The sequence below is a fragment of the Sorex fumeus genome, unplaced genomic scaffold (genome assembly GCF_029834395.1).
Source record: "Sorex fumeus unplaced genomic scaffold, SorFum_2.1 ptg000026l, whole genome shotgun sequence".
NCBI lineage: Eukaryota > Metazoa > Chordata > Mammalia > Eulipotyphla > Soricidae > Sorex > Sorex fumeus.
Genome location: NW_026606083.1, coordinates 11098647 through 11111997, shown reverse-complemented (window position 1 = coordinate 11111997; position 13351 = coordinate 11098647). Strand labels below are relative to the sequence as shown.

At 42.9% G+C, this 13351-nt stretch overlaps 2 protein-coding genes across 5 annotated transcripts in view; one reads left to right on the top strand and one right to left on the bottom strand.

The window, feature by feature from the left end:
* The window catches only part of SEC61A2 (SEC61 translocon subunit alpha 2), a 257743-nt gene that overhangs the window by 80257 nt on the left and 164135 nt on the right, over positions 1–13351 (bottom strand). The gene's annotated exons all lie outside the window — the stretch shown is intronic.
* UPF2 (UPF2 regulator of nonsense mediated mRNA decay) overlaps positions 1–13351 on the top strand; it is a 79386-nt gene that overhangs the window by 16886 nt on the left and 49149 nt on the right. For 3 of the 4 annotated variants that reach the window (XM_056114698.1, XM_056114694.1, XM_056114697.1), the window contains 5 exons: positions 2594–2754; positions 5186–5383; positions 7464–7616; positions 9467–9570; positions 12324–12409. In XM_056114698.1, the coding sequence (XP_055970673.1) occupies positions 2594–2754; positions 5186–5383; positions 7464–7616; positions 9467–9570; positions 12324–12409 (702 nt within the window). The remainder of the gene's footprint in view (positions 1–2593; positions 2755–5185; positions 5384–7463; positions 7617–9466; positions 9571–12323; positions 12410–13351) is intronic. The other variant, XM_056114699.1, reaches the window with a different exon arrangement.

Here is a 13351-nt window from a genome sequence, read left to right as displayed (position 1 = left end):
AGCTGTCAATCCTGCTCAGTAATAGACTGTTAAGTCCCTCTTCTGGTTTTAAATTAGTGATAATAAAAAATACAAGGATCTGATGTACCTTAGGGGTGCTTTAGGCAGTGATGTTTCATGTATTGGGTGAAAGAGGTTTCAAAACTTTCTTGTATTTGTTACTATCGTGAATGAGCCTTGGAATTAACGTTGTTTTTATAGTTGGCTTTTTGGGCTGGAGCGATAGCACAGCGGGTAGGGCTTCTGCCTTGCACGCAGCCAACATGGTCGACCAGAGTTCGATTCCTCCGCCCCTCTCGGAGAGCCCGGCAAGCTACCGAGAGTATTCGATATGCCAGACACAGTAACAACAAAGTCTCCAATGGAGATGTTACTGGGCCCGCTCAAGCAAATCGATGATCAACGGGAGGGCCTTTGTATTTCAAATGGTGCCAGTACCCTTGTCTGTTGATGGTGATATCATGGGAAGGAAAGAACTTATTTATCATACATTATGATATGATACTGATTCGGATAAGGGTGGTTAGCTGTGACCCCACACTAGATGTTACCCACCAGTACTTTGAGCTTGGGCTTTGAGAGAAGAATGGTCTTAACTATTTTACCTGATCTAAAACAATCAAAAGAATAGTATTCTGTGAAATACTAAAAATATATGAGGTTCAAATTTGAATGTCCACCAGTTTTTTGGAACATAGTCTCACCCATTTCTTTATATAATCTCGGCTTTTCCTTTTCTGCATCAGCAGTGTTGAGTTGCAATAAAGACCGCCTGGTCTGCAGAGCCCACAATATTTATTATCTGACCCTTTGCAGAAAGTTTGCTGAGCTCTGATTTATGATATTCTCAAAAGAATGGCTTCAATTCAGCCTTCTATAATAGATTTGCGTCTGAACAGATTGTAACTGAAATAGTTGATGAATCATTTCTTCAGCTTGATTTTGCTTAATAGCATATTCTCATGAAAAAGTTTTGGTGAATTACTGTGCTGTCTGGAAGCGACACGAGTCAAGGGGTCAGAGCGATAGGACAGCAGGGAGCGCATTTGCCTTGCACACAGCATACCCAGGTTCGTTCCCCTGCAGTTCCGATAGTCTCCTTGAGACCCACCAGGAGTAATTCTGTGTGCATAGCCAGGAGAACTGAGCATTGCTGTGTGTGACCCCAAAACAGAACAGAAGAAGGGACACCCAGTAAAGTGTGTTGTATTGTGCTTAGTTCCATCACTCAGGTCTAGAAATTTAATCCGATGGAGAATACTTCTTACGAGCTTTGTAAATGAAAAACAAACCCATCACAATGATATAGTATATTCATAAGAACTCTCAGATAGCAAAGAATGAAAATACTTTTAAATAATGCTTCTGAAAATAATATAATTTGCAGCCAGGGCTATAGCTGAGTGGTCGACCCCATGCTTTGCATGTGTGCATATCTTGCTTAACTAAAAGAAAGGGATAAATTTATTAAAAATGTATAATTTACTTTTTGGAGTCTATATTTGCATTACTGTTTGGAATTTACATCTAGATTTTATACTACTACAGAAACATTTGCCTCTCCAGAACAACCCCGTCAGCCATTGGGTCATGGCCATCAGTGCTCAGCCTTTCACCCGGCTCTGTACTCAGGGATCATCCTTCACTCCCGGCAGGTTGTGGGGGCTCCACGTGGGGTCCCAGGGGTCTAGCCCAGTGTGCAGGGCCAAGACCCTTACCTGCCGTACTGTCACTCAGTCCGGGAAGAGTTTTTTACTTGAATTTATACATTTTGGAATTGTTCAGTAGCTTTCCATTCCTAATTATGGGGTTGTAAGTGCTATTTTCAATGGAGTAGAAGTTGTGTCCTGGGCTTGAGTGATAGCACAGTGGGTAGTGTCTTTGCCTTGCATCTGGCTGACCCAGGTTCGATTCCTAGCATCCCATATGGTCCCCCGGGCACCACCAGGAGTAATTCCTGAGTGCAGAGCCAGGAGTAACCCCTGTGCATCGCTGGCTGTGACCCAAAAAGCAAAAAAATGTCTGTTCTTTGTGCCTTGGGATGGCTTGGCCTTTATTAAGTCCGTTGTTTGTCCAGGGAGTATTTGTGAAATGGGTAAATCACTAGTGCTGGCCCAGTAAATTGATAGTGGGCAGTCCAACAGGCATGAGGATTTTCAAAAGGTACACTTTTTCAAATCATTGTCAAAGTTAAAGGATAACTTTCTTATGGTCTCTGTAGCATGTTGTTCTTGAAAACTTGTTTAGTTGTGTTAAATATTTTTGGTTACTGGATGTGTGAGGGGAATATTATTACAACAAAATACTTAAGTTTTCATTCTTGGGTGGTACTAAATTGCGCAGGCATAATCGTTGAGTGTACCTCAAACTAGGAAGAACCAATGTTAAGTGCTTAGGTGGATTTTATTTTAATTTTCAGATAAAAATTATTTTCATTTTCAGATAAATTTGAAAAATTTTTAGTGTTAAAGATTGTGCAATGAAATAAATTTTTATGAAGCATTCCACTATAATGAGAAATGATTATTACTTTGGAAAAAATTATAATGCATTTCTTTTTGACAAAATTATCAGCTTATTCATTTGTTTTCAGGCGTATTCTGCATTCTAAAGGGGAGCTAAGTGAAGACAGACACAAACAGTATGAAGAATTTGCCATGTCTTACCAGAAGCTGCTTGCAAACTCTCAGTCCTTAGCAGATCTCTTGGATGAAAATATGCCAGATTTGCCTCAAGACAAGCCAACACCGGAGGGTAAGATGATAGCCCTAAAAACAAATACTGTAGGTTTTTTCAATAAAGTTAGCTTTGCCAGTTGTATATTACTAAAACATCTTCTATTAAGATCAGTTATTAGAAATGCATCTCTCAATGCAGAATGCTTTGATCTTACCTGATGAATTCATATGCTATTGCATTTAGTTTCATGAGGGTGATGCAAGTAGCAATAGTATTCTTGGATCGTATTCTTCAGGGGCTTATTTTATTTTATTTTTTTTTTTGCTTTTTGGGTCACACCTGGCGATGCACGGGGGTTACTCCTGGCTCTGCACTCAGGAGTTACTCCTAGCGGTGCTCAGGGGACCATATGGGATGCTGGGAATCGAACCCGGGTTGGCTGTGTGCAAGGCAAACATCCTACCCGCTGTGCTATCTCTCCAGCCCTGCAGGGGCTTATTTTAACTGTCCTTAGGGTTATGGAAAGATTCTTTTTTTTTTTTCCCAGATAGGTAAGATTGAGGAGAATTAAACCTTTAGCATTCTAATGCTTCTTCTGTATATATCCTACTTTTTAATTCATTGGTTTGAATGCTAGAGTATCTAAGTTACTATTTAGAATTAGAGTTTCCCTTGCAGTTTTGCGAGGTAGTTGCTTTGTGAGAAGAGCAGTTTTCCATGTTACTCACTGGTGTTTGGATTTGATCAGCCTTCAGTTGCTAGGGCTCCTGGTATTTCTCTAACCATCTTGTCAACTGCTCAGCAGTGATTTCATTAGGAGGGTAAAGACAGCATTACCTTGGAAACCTACCTGTCAGTCCTAGTTATTTCTTTTGCTTTGTTTTTGGATCACACCCAGCGTTGCTCAGGGCTTACTCCTGACTCTGCACTCAGGAGTCACTCCTGGTGGTGCTCGGGGGACTATATGAAATGCTGGGGATCGAACCTGGGTTGGCCGCATGTCTCTCTGGCTTAGTCCTTCTCGTTTAAAAATCTCGTTGGCTAGAATGATGGCTTAAAGAACGAGCACGTGTTCAGCATGGGGGAGGTGTGAGATAGGGTCAAAATCCCTGGGTACGTCCCAGGCAGTGTCTGCCACCCCTGATGTGTCCCAGGGCCACTTCCCCTCAGCGATGTGGTGTTTCAGCCCAGCAGTGCCGGGGCCTTGCAGTGACTGAGCGTCCTTATCAAGGTCGATTCTATTCCCTGTGGCATGCAGGCTTGAATCTTTTACCTTTTTCTTTGATAAATAAAATCAACTATTTACCCTTTATTGAATTGTAAAAGCTTTTTGCAAATTAAGATTATTCCTTGTCATTTGAATTATAAATATTTCCCCCAGTTTTTCATTACTTTTAGACCCTGCAACAGATTTTTACCTCTCAGAAGTTGGTATTCTTTTTATAACTTATAATCATTATGTAAATACATTATTTTTAAGATACATAAGGTATTCAGGTATACAGAAAAATGGAAAATGAAAGTCTCTTGGGGTCAGAGTGAAAGTACAGCAGGTAGGGTGCTAGCTTGCATGTGGCTGACCTAGGTTTAGTCCTCGGCACCCCATATGATCCCCCAAGCCCTCCAGGAGTGCAGAGCCAGGAGTCAGCCCTGAACACTGCTGGGTGTGACCCCAAAACAAAACAAGGTCTCCTGTCATTCATTTATTAAGCCAATGAATTATTTTATTAATAATGCATTGTTAATAACTCATTAATAAAAACAATCATTAGTATGAAGATGATTGTGGTATAAGTGATACAGAGTGCTGAGACAGTTGGGAGTGCCTAGAAATAGTGCATTATGGGAAAAGTGAAACTTTGAGCTATGCGTTTTAGAATTGACCAGTTTTATATATTTCTTCTTTTGGTTTTTCATGAAGTAAACCTGATAAAGCACACTAAAATATTTAATAAGAGAGGGGCCAGAGAGATAGTACAGCGGGTAAGACCCTTGCCTTACATGGCCAAGCCAAGTGTGATCCCGGGCATCTCATCTGGTTCTTCGAGCAGCACCAGGAGTGATTCCTGAGAGAAGAGTCAGGAGTAATTCGTGATCAATGCCCAGTGTGACCCCAAAACCAAAAAGAAAAGTTTTAGAAGGAAGGCATCTGCAATGATATTCTCTAGTTTATTAGGGCTTTTCTTAAAACTCAACTTGTGACTTGAGGGTCTGAAATGATAAGACAGTGGTAGTGTGTTTTCCTTGCATGTGACCAACCCTGGGTTTGATCCCCAGAATTACATATGTCCCCCAAGTACTATAAGGAGTAATTCCTGAGTGCAGAGCCAGAGCATCGTTGGGAGTGACCCAAAAAGCCAAAAACAGCAACAACAACAAAAAAAACCCCTGTGATTTGATGTTAAAACATACAATTAAATGAACGATTTAGAGTAGCTGTTGAAGTTTCATGTTTGTCATGCTAAGGCTGAAATGGTTTAATCTTTTGCGTTTTATTTTTCTGTAGAGCATGGACCTGGAATTGATATATTTACTCCGGGGAAACCCGGAGAATATGACTTGGAAGGTGGGATATGGGAAGATGAAGACGCTCGGAACTTTTACGAAAACCTTATTGATCTGAAGGCTTTTGTTCCTGCCATCTTGTTTAAAGATAATGAAAAAAGTTGTCAGAGTAAAGAGTCGAACAAAGATGATTCTAAAGGTAAATTCTGAAGGCAGACCGTTTACATTAAGTGTTATAAAAGTTGGTTTCGAAGTGATAGTGAAGTTTTTTCTGCGGGGGAGCTGGAGACTTAGCTGGGGTTGAGCTGCTTGCCATGCATGTGACTCACCCAGGTCTGAAGGCTGGTACCATGTGGCCTTTCCTCCCCTTCAGCCTACACTGAGCACTGCCAGGGTGTCTCGGGGTCCCTGGCACTGCGGGGGCCCAGCAGCACTGCCTCAGCAGGCCCTCACGTGAACTGCTGACCTCACGGGCCACATGTGCAAGGAGAGGCTCTGGTCTACTGGGCTCTGCGGGGAGGGGTTCCCTCAGAGACACCTCGTGTGGCTAGTGGCTTTGTAATACGAACATTTAGTGATTAAATCAAACATACAGAATTTCCAGGACACTGTGTTCGTGTGAGATGTTGGTCAAATCAGACTTCCCCCTCGATAGATTGTTAGGGAAAGTATTAGTATGTAACAACCTTCACTTAATGTGCTCTTTGCAGACTGGACATCTCTGACTCTGTGTGACAGTGTGTTACTTTAGGAAGCTTTAGGACTATTGTGTGTGAAGAAGTCCTAATGACCAGTTACAGGATTGTGTGTGTGTAATTTATATATATATTATATATATGTTGGGGCAGAGGTTAGGTGGTACTGATTGGGATACCAGTTAGAATTATAAACCAATTTATTTTTCTTAAAATGTGCTTCTTCAGAATTAAAATTGAGGGCCTGAGTGATTGCACAGTGGGAAGGGCATTTACCTTGCATGCAACCAACCTGGGTTTGATCTCTGGCACCCTGTAAGATCTCCCAAGCCTTGCCAGGAGTGATCTCTGAGCACAGAGCTAGGAGTCAGCCCTGAGCACAGCTGGGTGTGGCCCAACTCCCCCCACCAGCCCCTGCCCCCCATAAAAACAGTTGATATTTTTGTCATCAACTATGGTTACCTCGTGGGAGAGCACTGTTAAGGACGAATAATCCTTTGAAATTATTAAAATCTCGGGACCTGTGCCATAGTACCATTGGTAGGGTTCTTGCCTTGCACATGGCAGGCCTGAGTTCAATCCCTGACACTCTCTGAGCCCCACCTGGAGCAATCCCTGAGCACAGGATAAAAAAAAATACACACTTTCCTTAAGATAAATTTTACTTTATATTTTATAAAGAGGTGATTGAAATATTTCATGGATTTCAAACAGTATAGGAAATAATATTCATAAAAATAATTTTACATATGCACTTCCCTGTTTTGGTAGTTAAAATTCTAAAAACTTTCTCATCGATAGCTAATTGTCTTTGGCTTTTGGTTTTGGGAGTCACACCCAGTGGTACCAAGTCCAGGCCTCACACTCAGGCTTTTGCGCTCTGCTCCTACCCTCATAGGTGCGTTGGAAGTCTTGTTGAGGACCAGCTTGTTTTGTTTCTTTTGTGCTCACACCGCCAGTTCTCGGGGCTAACTCCTGTCTCTGCTCAGGAGTCAGTCTTTATTATTTTGTTTTTGTTTATTTTTCTCTTACCTGGTGGTGGTGCTCAGGACTTACTCTGGGCTCTCTGTGCTCAAGGATCACTTGGCTCGGGGGACCATGTGGGGTGCCAGGAATGGACCCTGGTAATTGAAACGCTTGCAGGCAAGTACTTTACTCCCTGTTCTGTGTCTTGGCTGTGGGAGAATCACTATTGTTAATGCTCTGGGGACCTTATGTGATCCTGGGCTTGGCTCAGCTACGCAAAGGCAAGTACCTTCACCCCTGTACTAGCTCTCTGACCTCCAGGACTAAGTTTCAAACATTGCCCTGTTTCAAAGCTGGAGCAGTAGTACGGCGGGGAGGGCGTTTGCCTTGCACGCAACCAACCTGGGTTCGGTCCCTGGCATCCCAGAGAATACTGCCAGAGTATTGCCAGCTATGACCCAAAAAGCCCCTCTCTTCCCCCAAAACAAACATTACTGTGTTTCAGTTAGTTTTAGGGATGGGAGAGAACTGTGATCCCTGCCTGGTCTGCCTTTTCATACTGATACAGTTCCATATAGTCATAAACCACAGATCCTGATGGTTTGCTTTGTTTTTAAGGAGAGGTGAAAGAATCTAAGGATAATAAGGAGGTTACAAATCCTGATGATTTGGAACTTGAATTGGAGAACCTTGAAATTAATGACGACACTTTGGAGTTAGAGGGTGGAGATGAAGCCGAAGATCTCACAAAGAAGCTTCTTGATGAGCAAGGTAAAGCGCAGTTTTGCCAAAAAAAATTTTCTGTTCTTTTTGGGCCACACCTAATGATGCTCAGAGGGTGTCTACATTCTACATCCAGGGATCACTCCTGGCAGTGCTCAGGGGACCAGATGGGGTGCTGGGGATCAAATCCAGATTGGCCACTTGCAAAGCAAGCACCCTCCCCACTGTACTGTTGTTCTGGCTTGCTTGCCAAAACCGTTGTCATTTGCGGAGAGTGAGATGGGAACTAAAGCTTAGAGTTGTGAAGCATATGCCCTACCACTAAACTGAGCCCCGAGTCCCAAGATTTTGTAAGAGTTTGATTAATTGATCATTGGTTTGTATTACCAGACCCTTTCACTTCTCTGTTGAAGTGTGTTAGACTCCTCACCCGCCAGAACCGACTGTCATCTCGCCATCAGAATGACCCCGCTGCTTTTCCTTTTTTCTCTAACATGACCACCTTGGTTTTATTAAGTCTGCCTTAAGAATTAGAGGAGGGGGCAGGGGTTGGGCTGTTTATTTGCTTTAGTTAATTCTGATTCATAGGAACGAACCCATCCGAGAGTCTTTATCAATAACTTGAGGGGTGGGTGCACATGCCATGATGGAGACTGGGTAAACCCGGGGCGTGCGCTCTACATTGGCACCCCGTCCCGACACTTCTGAGGCTTCCTCTTGGCTCTCTACGCTGGAACTCTGTGTGCACGGCAGGCACCCTTCCCCGCTAGACTGCCACTGCAGCCCTCTGGCTGTCACCTTCTTTTCGATCAGGCAAGTCCCACAGTCAGTGTTGCTCAGGGCCATGTGGGCCTGGGTGCTGGCGGGCCCCACAGACAGTGCTCAGGGCCTCTGTGCTCACGGGCCTCCTGCATGTGAAGTGCGAGCTTCAGAGTGTTCGCTGGCTCCACAACCCATCACTTTTTTAAATTTGATTTAGACATTACCGATATTAAAGGACTAAGAGTTTTAGTGATCCTGTAAGTGCTAAATATCTTAATAGATAATTCTGTACTTACACTACGACTTGTTATAATTGTCCTGAGTTTATTTGAATGCTATGACATAATCTGTGCAGTTTTTTAATTTGGTGTTTGGCCAAACACCTGGCAATGCTAAGGGTTTTCTCCAGACTCTGAGCACTCTGCGATTACTTCTGGCGGTGTTTGGGGACCATATAGGGTGCCAGGGGTCAAACCCATGTCAGCTGTGTACAGGGCAAGCACCTTAATCTGTCAGCTCTTGTCATCCAAGGAGGAGGCAGATTCTTTCCCACTGTGTATGTATGAGTTGCCTGAATGGTGGTGCCAGGCTTGGCAGTGCGCTCCCCTCGCAGCATCCCATGAAACAGGGAAGCGTGTTCTGCTTTGCCCAGCAATGGAAGGGCCATTAGTCAGGCACGGAGGCCAGGACTGTGCTCAGCTGTCGAGCACTTGCCTTATATGCATGAGGCCATGGGCTCAAGCCCTGGCACCACCAGAGTCATTTAAAAATAGAAAATTGATACAAAACATGCCTTCAGTTGTGATAAAGATTTTGTGTTTAATGTGGAAGCTTGCCTTTTATAGTTGGCATCTGAAAGGTGGAGTCGATTCAACAAATGCTCTACTTTGAGATGGAGCTGTTCCGAATCCTTGTTTGACCTGACCCATCTCTTCACGTAGGGCCCACAGTTGCAGAGTACTATTTTCAACCAGAGGTGTGGACACGATTTTAGAGATGCCCAAACATCTCAAAAGATACTTTCTATTTTCATAAGTAAAAACAGAGCCCTAGACTGTTCTCTGGGCAATTGATGATGGGGTGTTTTCATTCTCTGTCTCTCTGTGTGGTTTTAATCCATTTAAATACTGTATCAGAACAAGAGGATGAAGAAGCCAGCACTGGATCTCATCTCAAGCTCATAGTAGATGCTTTTCTCCAGCAGTTGCCCAACTGTGTCAACCGAGATCTGATCGACAAGGTACGAGCTTCTCTCTGCAGGACACATGTGGCACACAAGTGGGAGAGGCATGCTTTCCTGTGGAAGGAAGGGCCTGCGCTGTTTCAGCCAGTCCAGAGTGAATAGTAAAACGGGAGCCAACTGGTTAGCGTCTGCTCTGGTTCAGAGGTGGGACTCTCCAGGTTCTGGTTGGCTCCATTGACCCTTCTGCACGTGGAGGCCCTGTGATTTGGAGAGTACTGTTTGAAAATGAAGGTTTCTTTTTGTGTGTGTGTTTTCTGGTTGCACCCAGCAGTGCTCAGGGCTGACCCCTGGCTCTGCTCAAGCATCACTCAGGGCTCTGGGCTCAGGACATCACACTGGGGTTCTGGGGATCACACCCGTGCTGGCCACATGTACGAAAGCACCTCACCCACTGTTGCTCAGTCCCTAGTACCCGTCCTTTCAATCAGGTGAAATGGGAAGGACATGTAAGTGCTTCTGCTGTCTCAAGAGAAGCCTCTCGTGTGGTGAGTCACAAGCCACACTGGTTGCTTTCCTCACAGCCCCTTTTATGTGGAAGGAAATGATGGGCGAACTGGTTGTGGAAACTCAGGGATTCATGAGGCATTTTTCTGACATGAACAGTGTAAGCCTGTCACCGAAGGGAAACAACCAAGAGTCACCAAATTTAAGTTTCCAACGAAAGCGAGCATTTCGGTAACTTAACGTTTACTCACACATTAACTCAGTAGCTTCCTAATGCTTTTCTGAGGAGACTTTCTTGATGAGACTTTCCTGTTAATACTGATGGCCATATTCAGTAGTGTTTTGGGGGGGTTGGGGGTAGGGGGCCATACCCAATGGTGATCGGGGTCACTTCTGGTGGTGCTTGGGAGATGAGGCTGAGTTGGGGAGTTGGCAACCAAGTGGTGGGACTGGGACCACGGGACCCAGATCTCCTGTGTATATGACATGCACTCCGCCCATTGAGCTCCTCTCTCCAGCCCGAAACAGGATTTTTTCAGTTTTTGGTTTCTCCTAGTAGTACTCAGGGGTTACTCCTGGCTCTGCACTAAGGGATCACTCCTGGCGGTGCTCAGGGGACTGGCTATATGGGATGCTGGGGAAGGGCATCTGGGTTAGCCCCATGCAAGGCAAGTGCCTTACCCGCTATATTACCACTCTTGCTCCCCTAAACAGTTTTTTAAATAGATCTGATTTTGGAAGATTTGTGAAACTCAGAAAATAGCTGTTTGCAGTGACTGGTGCAGTATTAACAAAATCTTGACTGAATTTTATTTAATTTGTTTGGTTTTTTTGGGTCATACCTGGCAGTGCTCAGGGGTTACTCCTGGCTCTGCACTCAGGAATTACTCCGATGGTGCTGGGGAACCATATGGGATGCCAGGGATCGAACCCGGGTTGGCCGCGTGCAAGGCAAACGCCCTCCCCGCTGTACTATCGCTCCAGCCCCATTGACTGAATTTTAAAGGATTCCAAGTGCAAGGTAGACCAATATGCTGTAACTGGCATGAAGTTTACTGATAAGTTTGATATTCCAAGTTGCAACTAACCTTTAAGAAACTTTGTCAATTGTTGCAAGAGTAGCAGAATTATGGCAATTATTGGGAAGTATATGAAACTCTGCCTCCCTTTCTAACAGCTGCATAAGTGTATGAAGTGATATTTTCTCCATATCTTCATCCACACCATATCACTACAGATTAAAAGTGTAAATTGATTGGAAAATCTAGCCACTGTTAAGGAATGACGGTCTTCTCTCACTGAATGTGTTTTCATTTTGATGAAGGAACTCTATTTCCAAAATATGTTTGCAATTAATAGGATTATTTGTATTATGAATGAATCTGTCTATCTAGTTTTGGTAGATCTGCTGATACTCGGGCACTGTACATGGCTCTGTTCTTGGGGACTGCCCCTAGTGCTATCGGGGGACCATGTGGTTAAGGGGATCGTACCTAGGCCTCCCATATGAAAAATGTGTGCTCCAATCCATGTGCTTTCTGGCCCTGAATTAGTACAATTTCTTTCTTTTGTGGTTTTGGGGCACATCCTGCAGTGCTCAGGGATAAAAAGAAATAGAAAGAAGGGCCAGAGAGGTAGTACAGAGGTAGTACAAGGCAAGTGAGTTACTTGCCTTGCAAGCAGACAGCCTGGGTTTGATCCCTGGCATCCCATATGGTCCCCTGAGCCCTCCAAGAGTGATTCCTGAGTGCAGAGCCAGGAGTAACCCTGAGCACTGAGTATATTCACACCACCCCCTTCCCCAAAAAAAAGAAAGAAAAAGAAAAGAGATTTAGTAGTAATTTTATGGTTCCTGGTAAGTATTCCTAAAATTTTCTAGTTAGAAAACATTCCTGATATTACTGTTCATTTTCTCGGCCTTAATGAGGTCAGAGACATTAACTGTTCTTTCCATATAATACTTGCAGTTATATCATAATAACTCTCCAGACTTCCCACTTGAAGATCTGGTAACAACACTAGGTTGCCCGTAGGATAATAAGAAACAGGATGAGCTAGGTGCGTAGGTTGCTGTTTCAAAGCTTAGGGAACATTATTTTGAGATTATTAAGGAAAGAAGATTTTAGTGATTATTTAATTTGGAAAATGCCTAAAATAAGGGTGTCTTAAATCTGTTTCAACTTGTTTATGAAGAAGTAGAAATGCATTGTAGCATGCAAGTTTTCTACCTTTCAATAACTAAATTGAGAGGCTGTTTCTTTTTTTTTGTTGTTTAAGAAAAATGTTTGCTTTTTTTCCTACTGCAGGCAGCAATGGACTTTTGCATGAACATGAACACAAAAGCAAATAGAAAGAAGTTGGTACGGGCACTCTTTATAGTTCCCAGACAAAGGTAAGTATTAAAAAAATTGTTAGTGTTCTTATAGTGATGATTTTAAGGTCAAAATTCTCATTTATTTTCTTTTGGAAATGTCTGTTAATGTCGTCATATTAGCATATTTCCTAGAACTTGTTTCTCATTAAAGTATATTCTTTATTAGCTCTAGTGAAATTCTTTAACACTGATGTTAATTCTAAGAGAAAATATTTTAGGAATAATAGGCAACTTAAGTATAGCAATAGCCTAATCTAATAGCTAGAAATAATTTTGCCTTGAGAAGAAAGAAATTTCTAAGTTTTGGAGAGTGTTTTAATTTTGTGTAAAGACTATACCAAGTATGTCTAATTCTCAGTGGTGTTTAAATGAAAATTCTCAAATTCTTTTTTGTACTTATGAAAGTTTAGAAATTAAAGTTTTATATATAGATACGTATATATATTTTTTGCTGGCAATTCAGAATCTGGTAACGGAATCTGGTATTCAGCTGTATTGTGCTTTTGTCAATTCAGATGCTTGAGGTTACACCAAATTAATTTACCTGCATATTTCAGAATCAGGCATACGCTATTAATCTTAGGAACTTAGGAGATCCACTTCTGTTTATTTAACTTTGAATTAGAAAAGAATTTCATTAGCTACTATTTCACTAGCTATTATGGTGCCCGTGTACAACAGAAAGAGGATCGATACTCAATGAGAATTCTGAAGGGTATCAACTGACGGGTTTCTTAAGCAAAACTTTAACTTGGTCCATTCATTGTTGTAGGTTCCCTGGTCTCTTAATAATAGTCAGATTTTTCCCATGAGAGCTCACTGCTTCCTTTCTTCTGGGAGACTGGGCTCCGGCAGAGCTGGTGGTGCTCCGGCTATCTTCTGCTTATGCGGTTGGAGCCGAGTGATGCTGGATTGAAATCAAGTGGCCCGCAGCAGCGCATGTGCTCAGCTGCTTGCCCA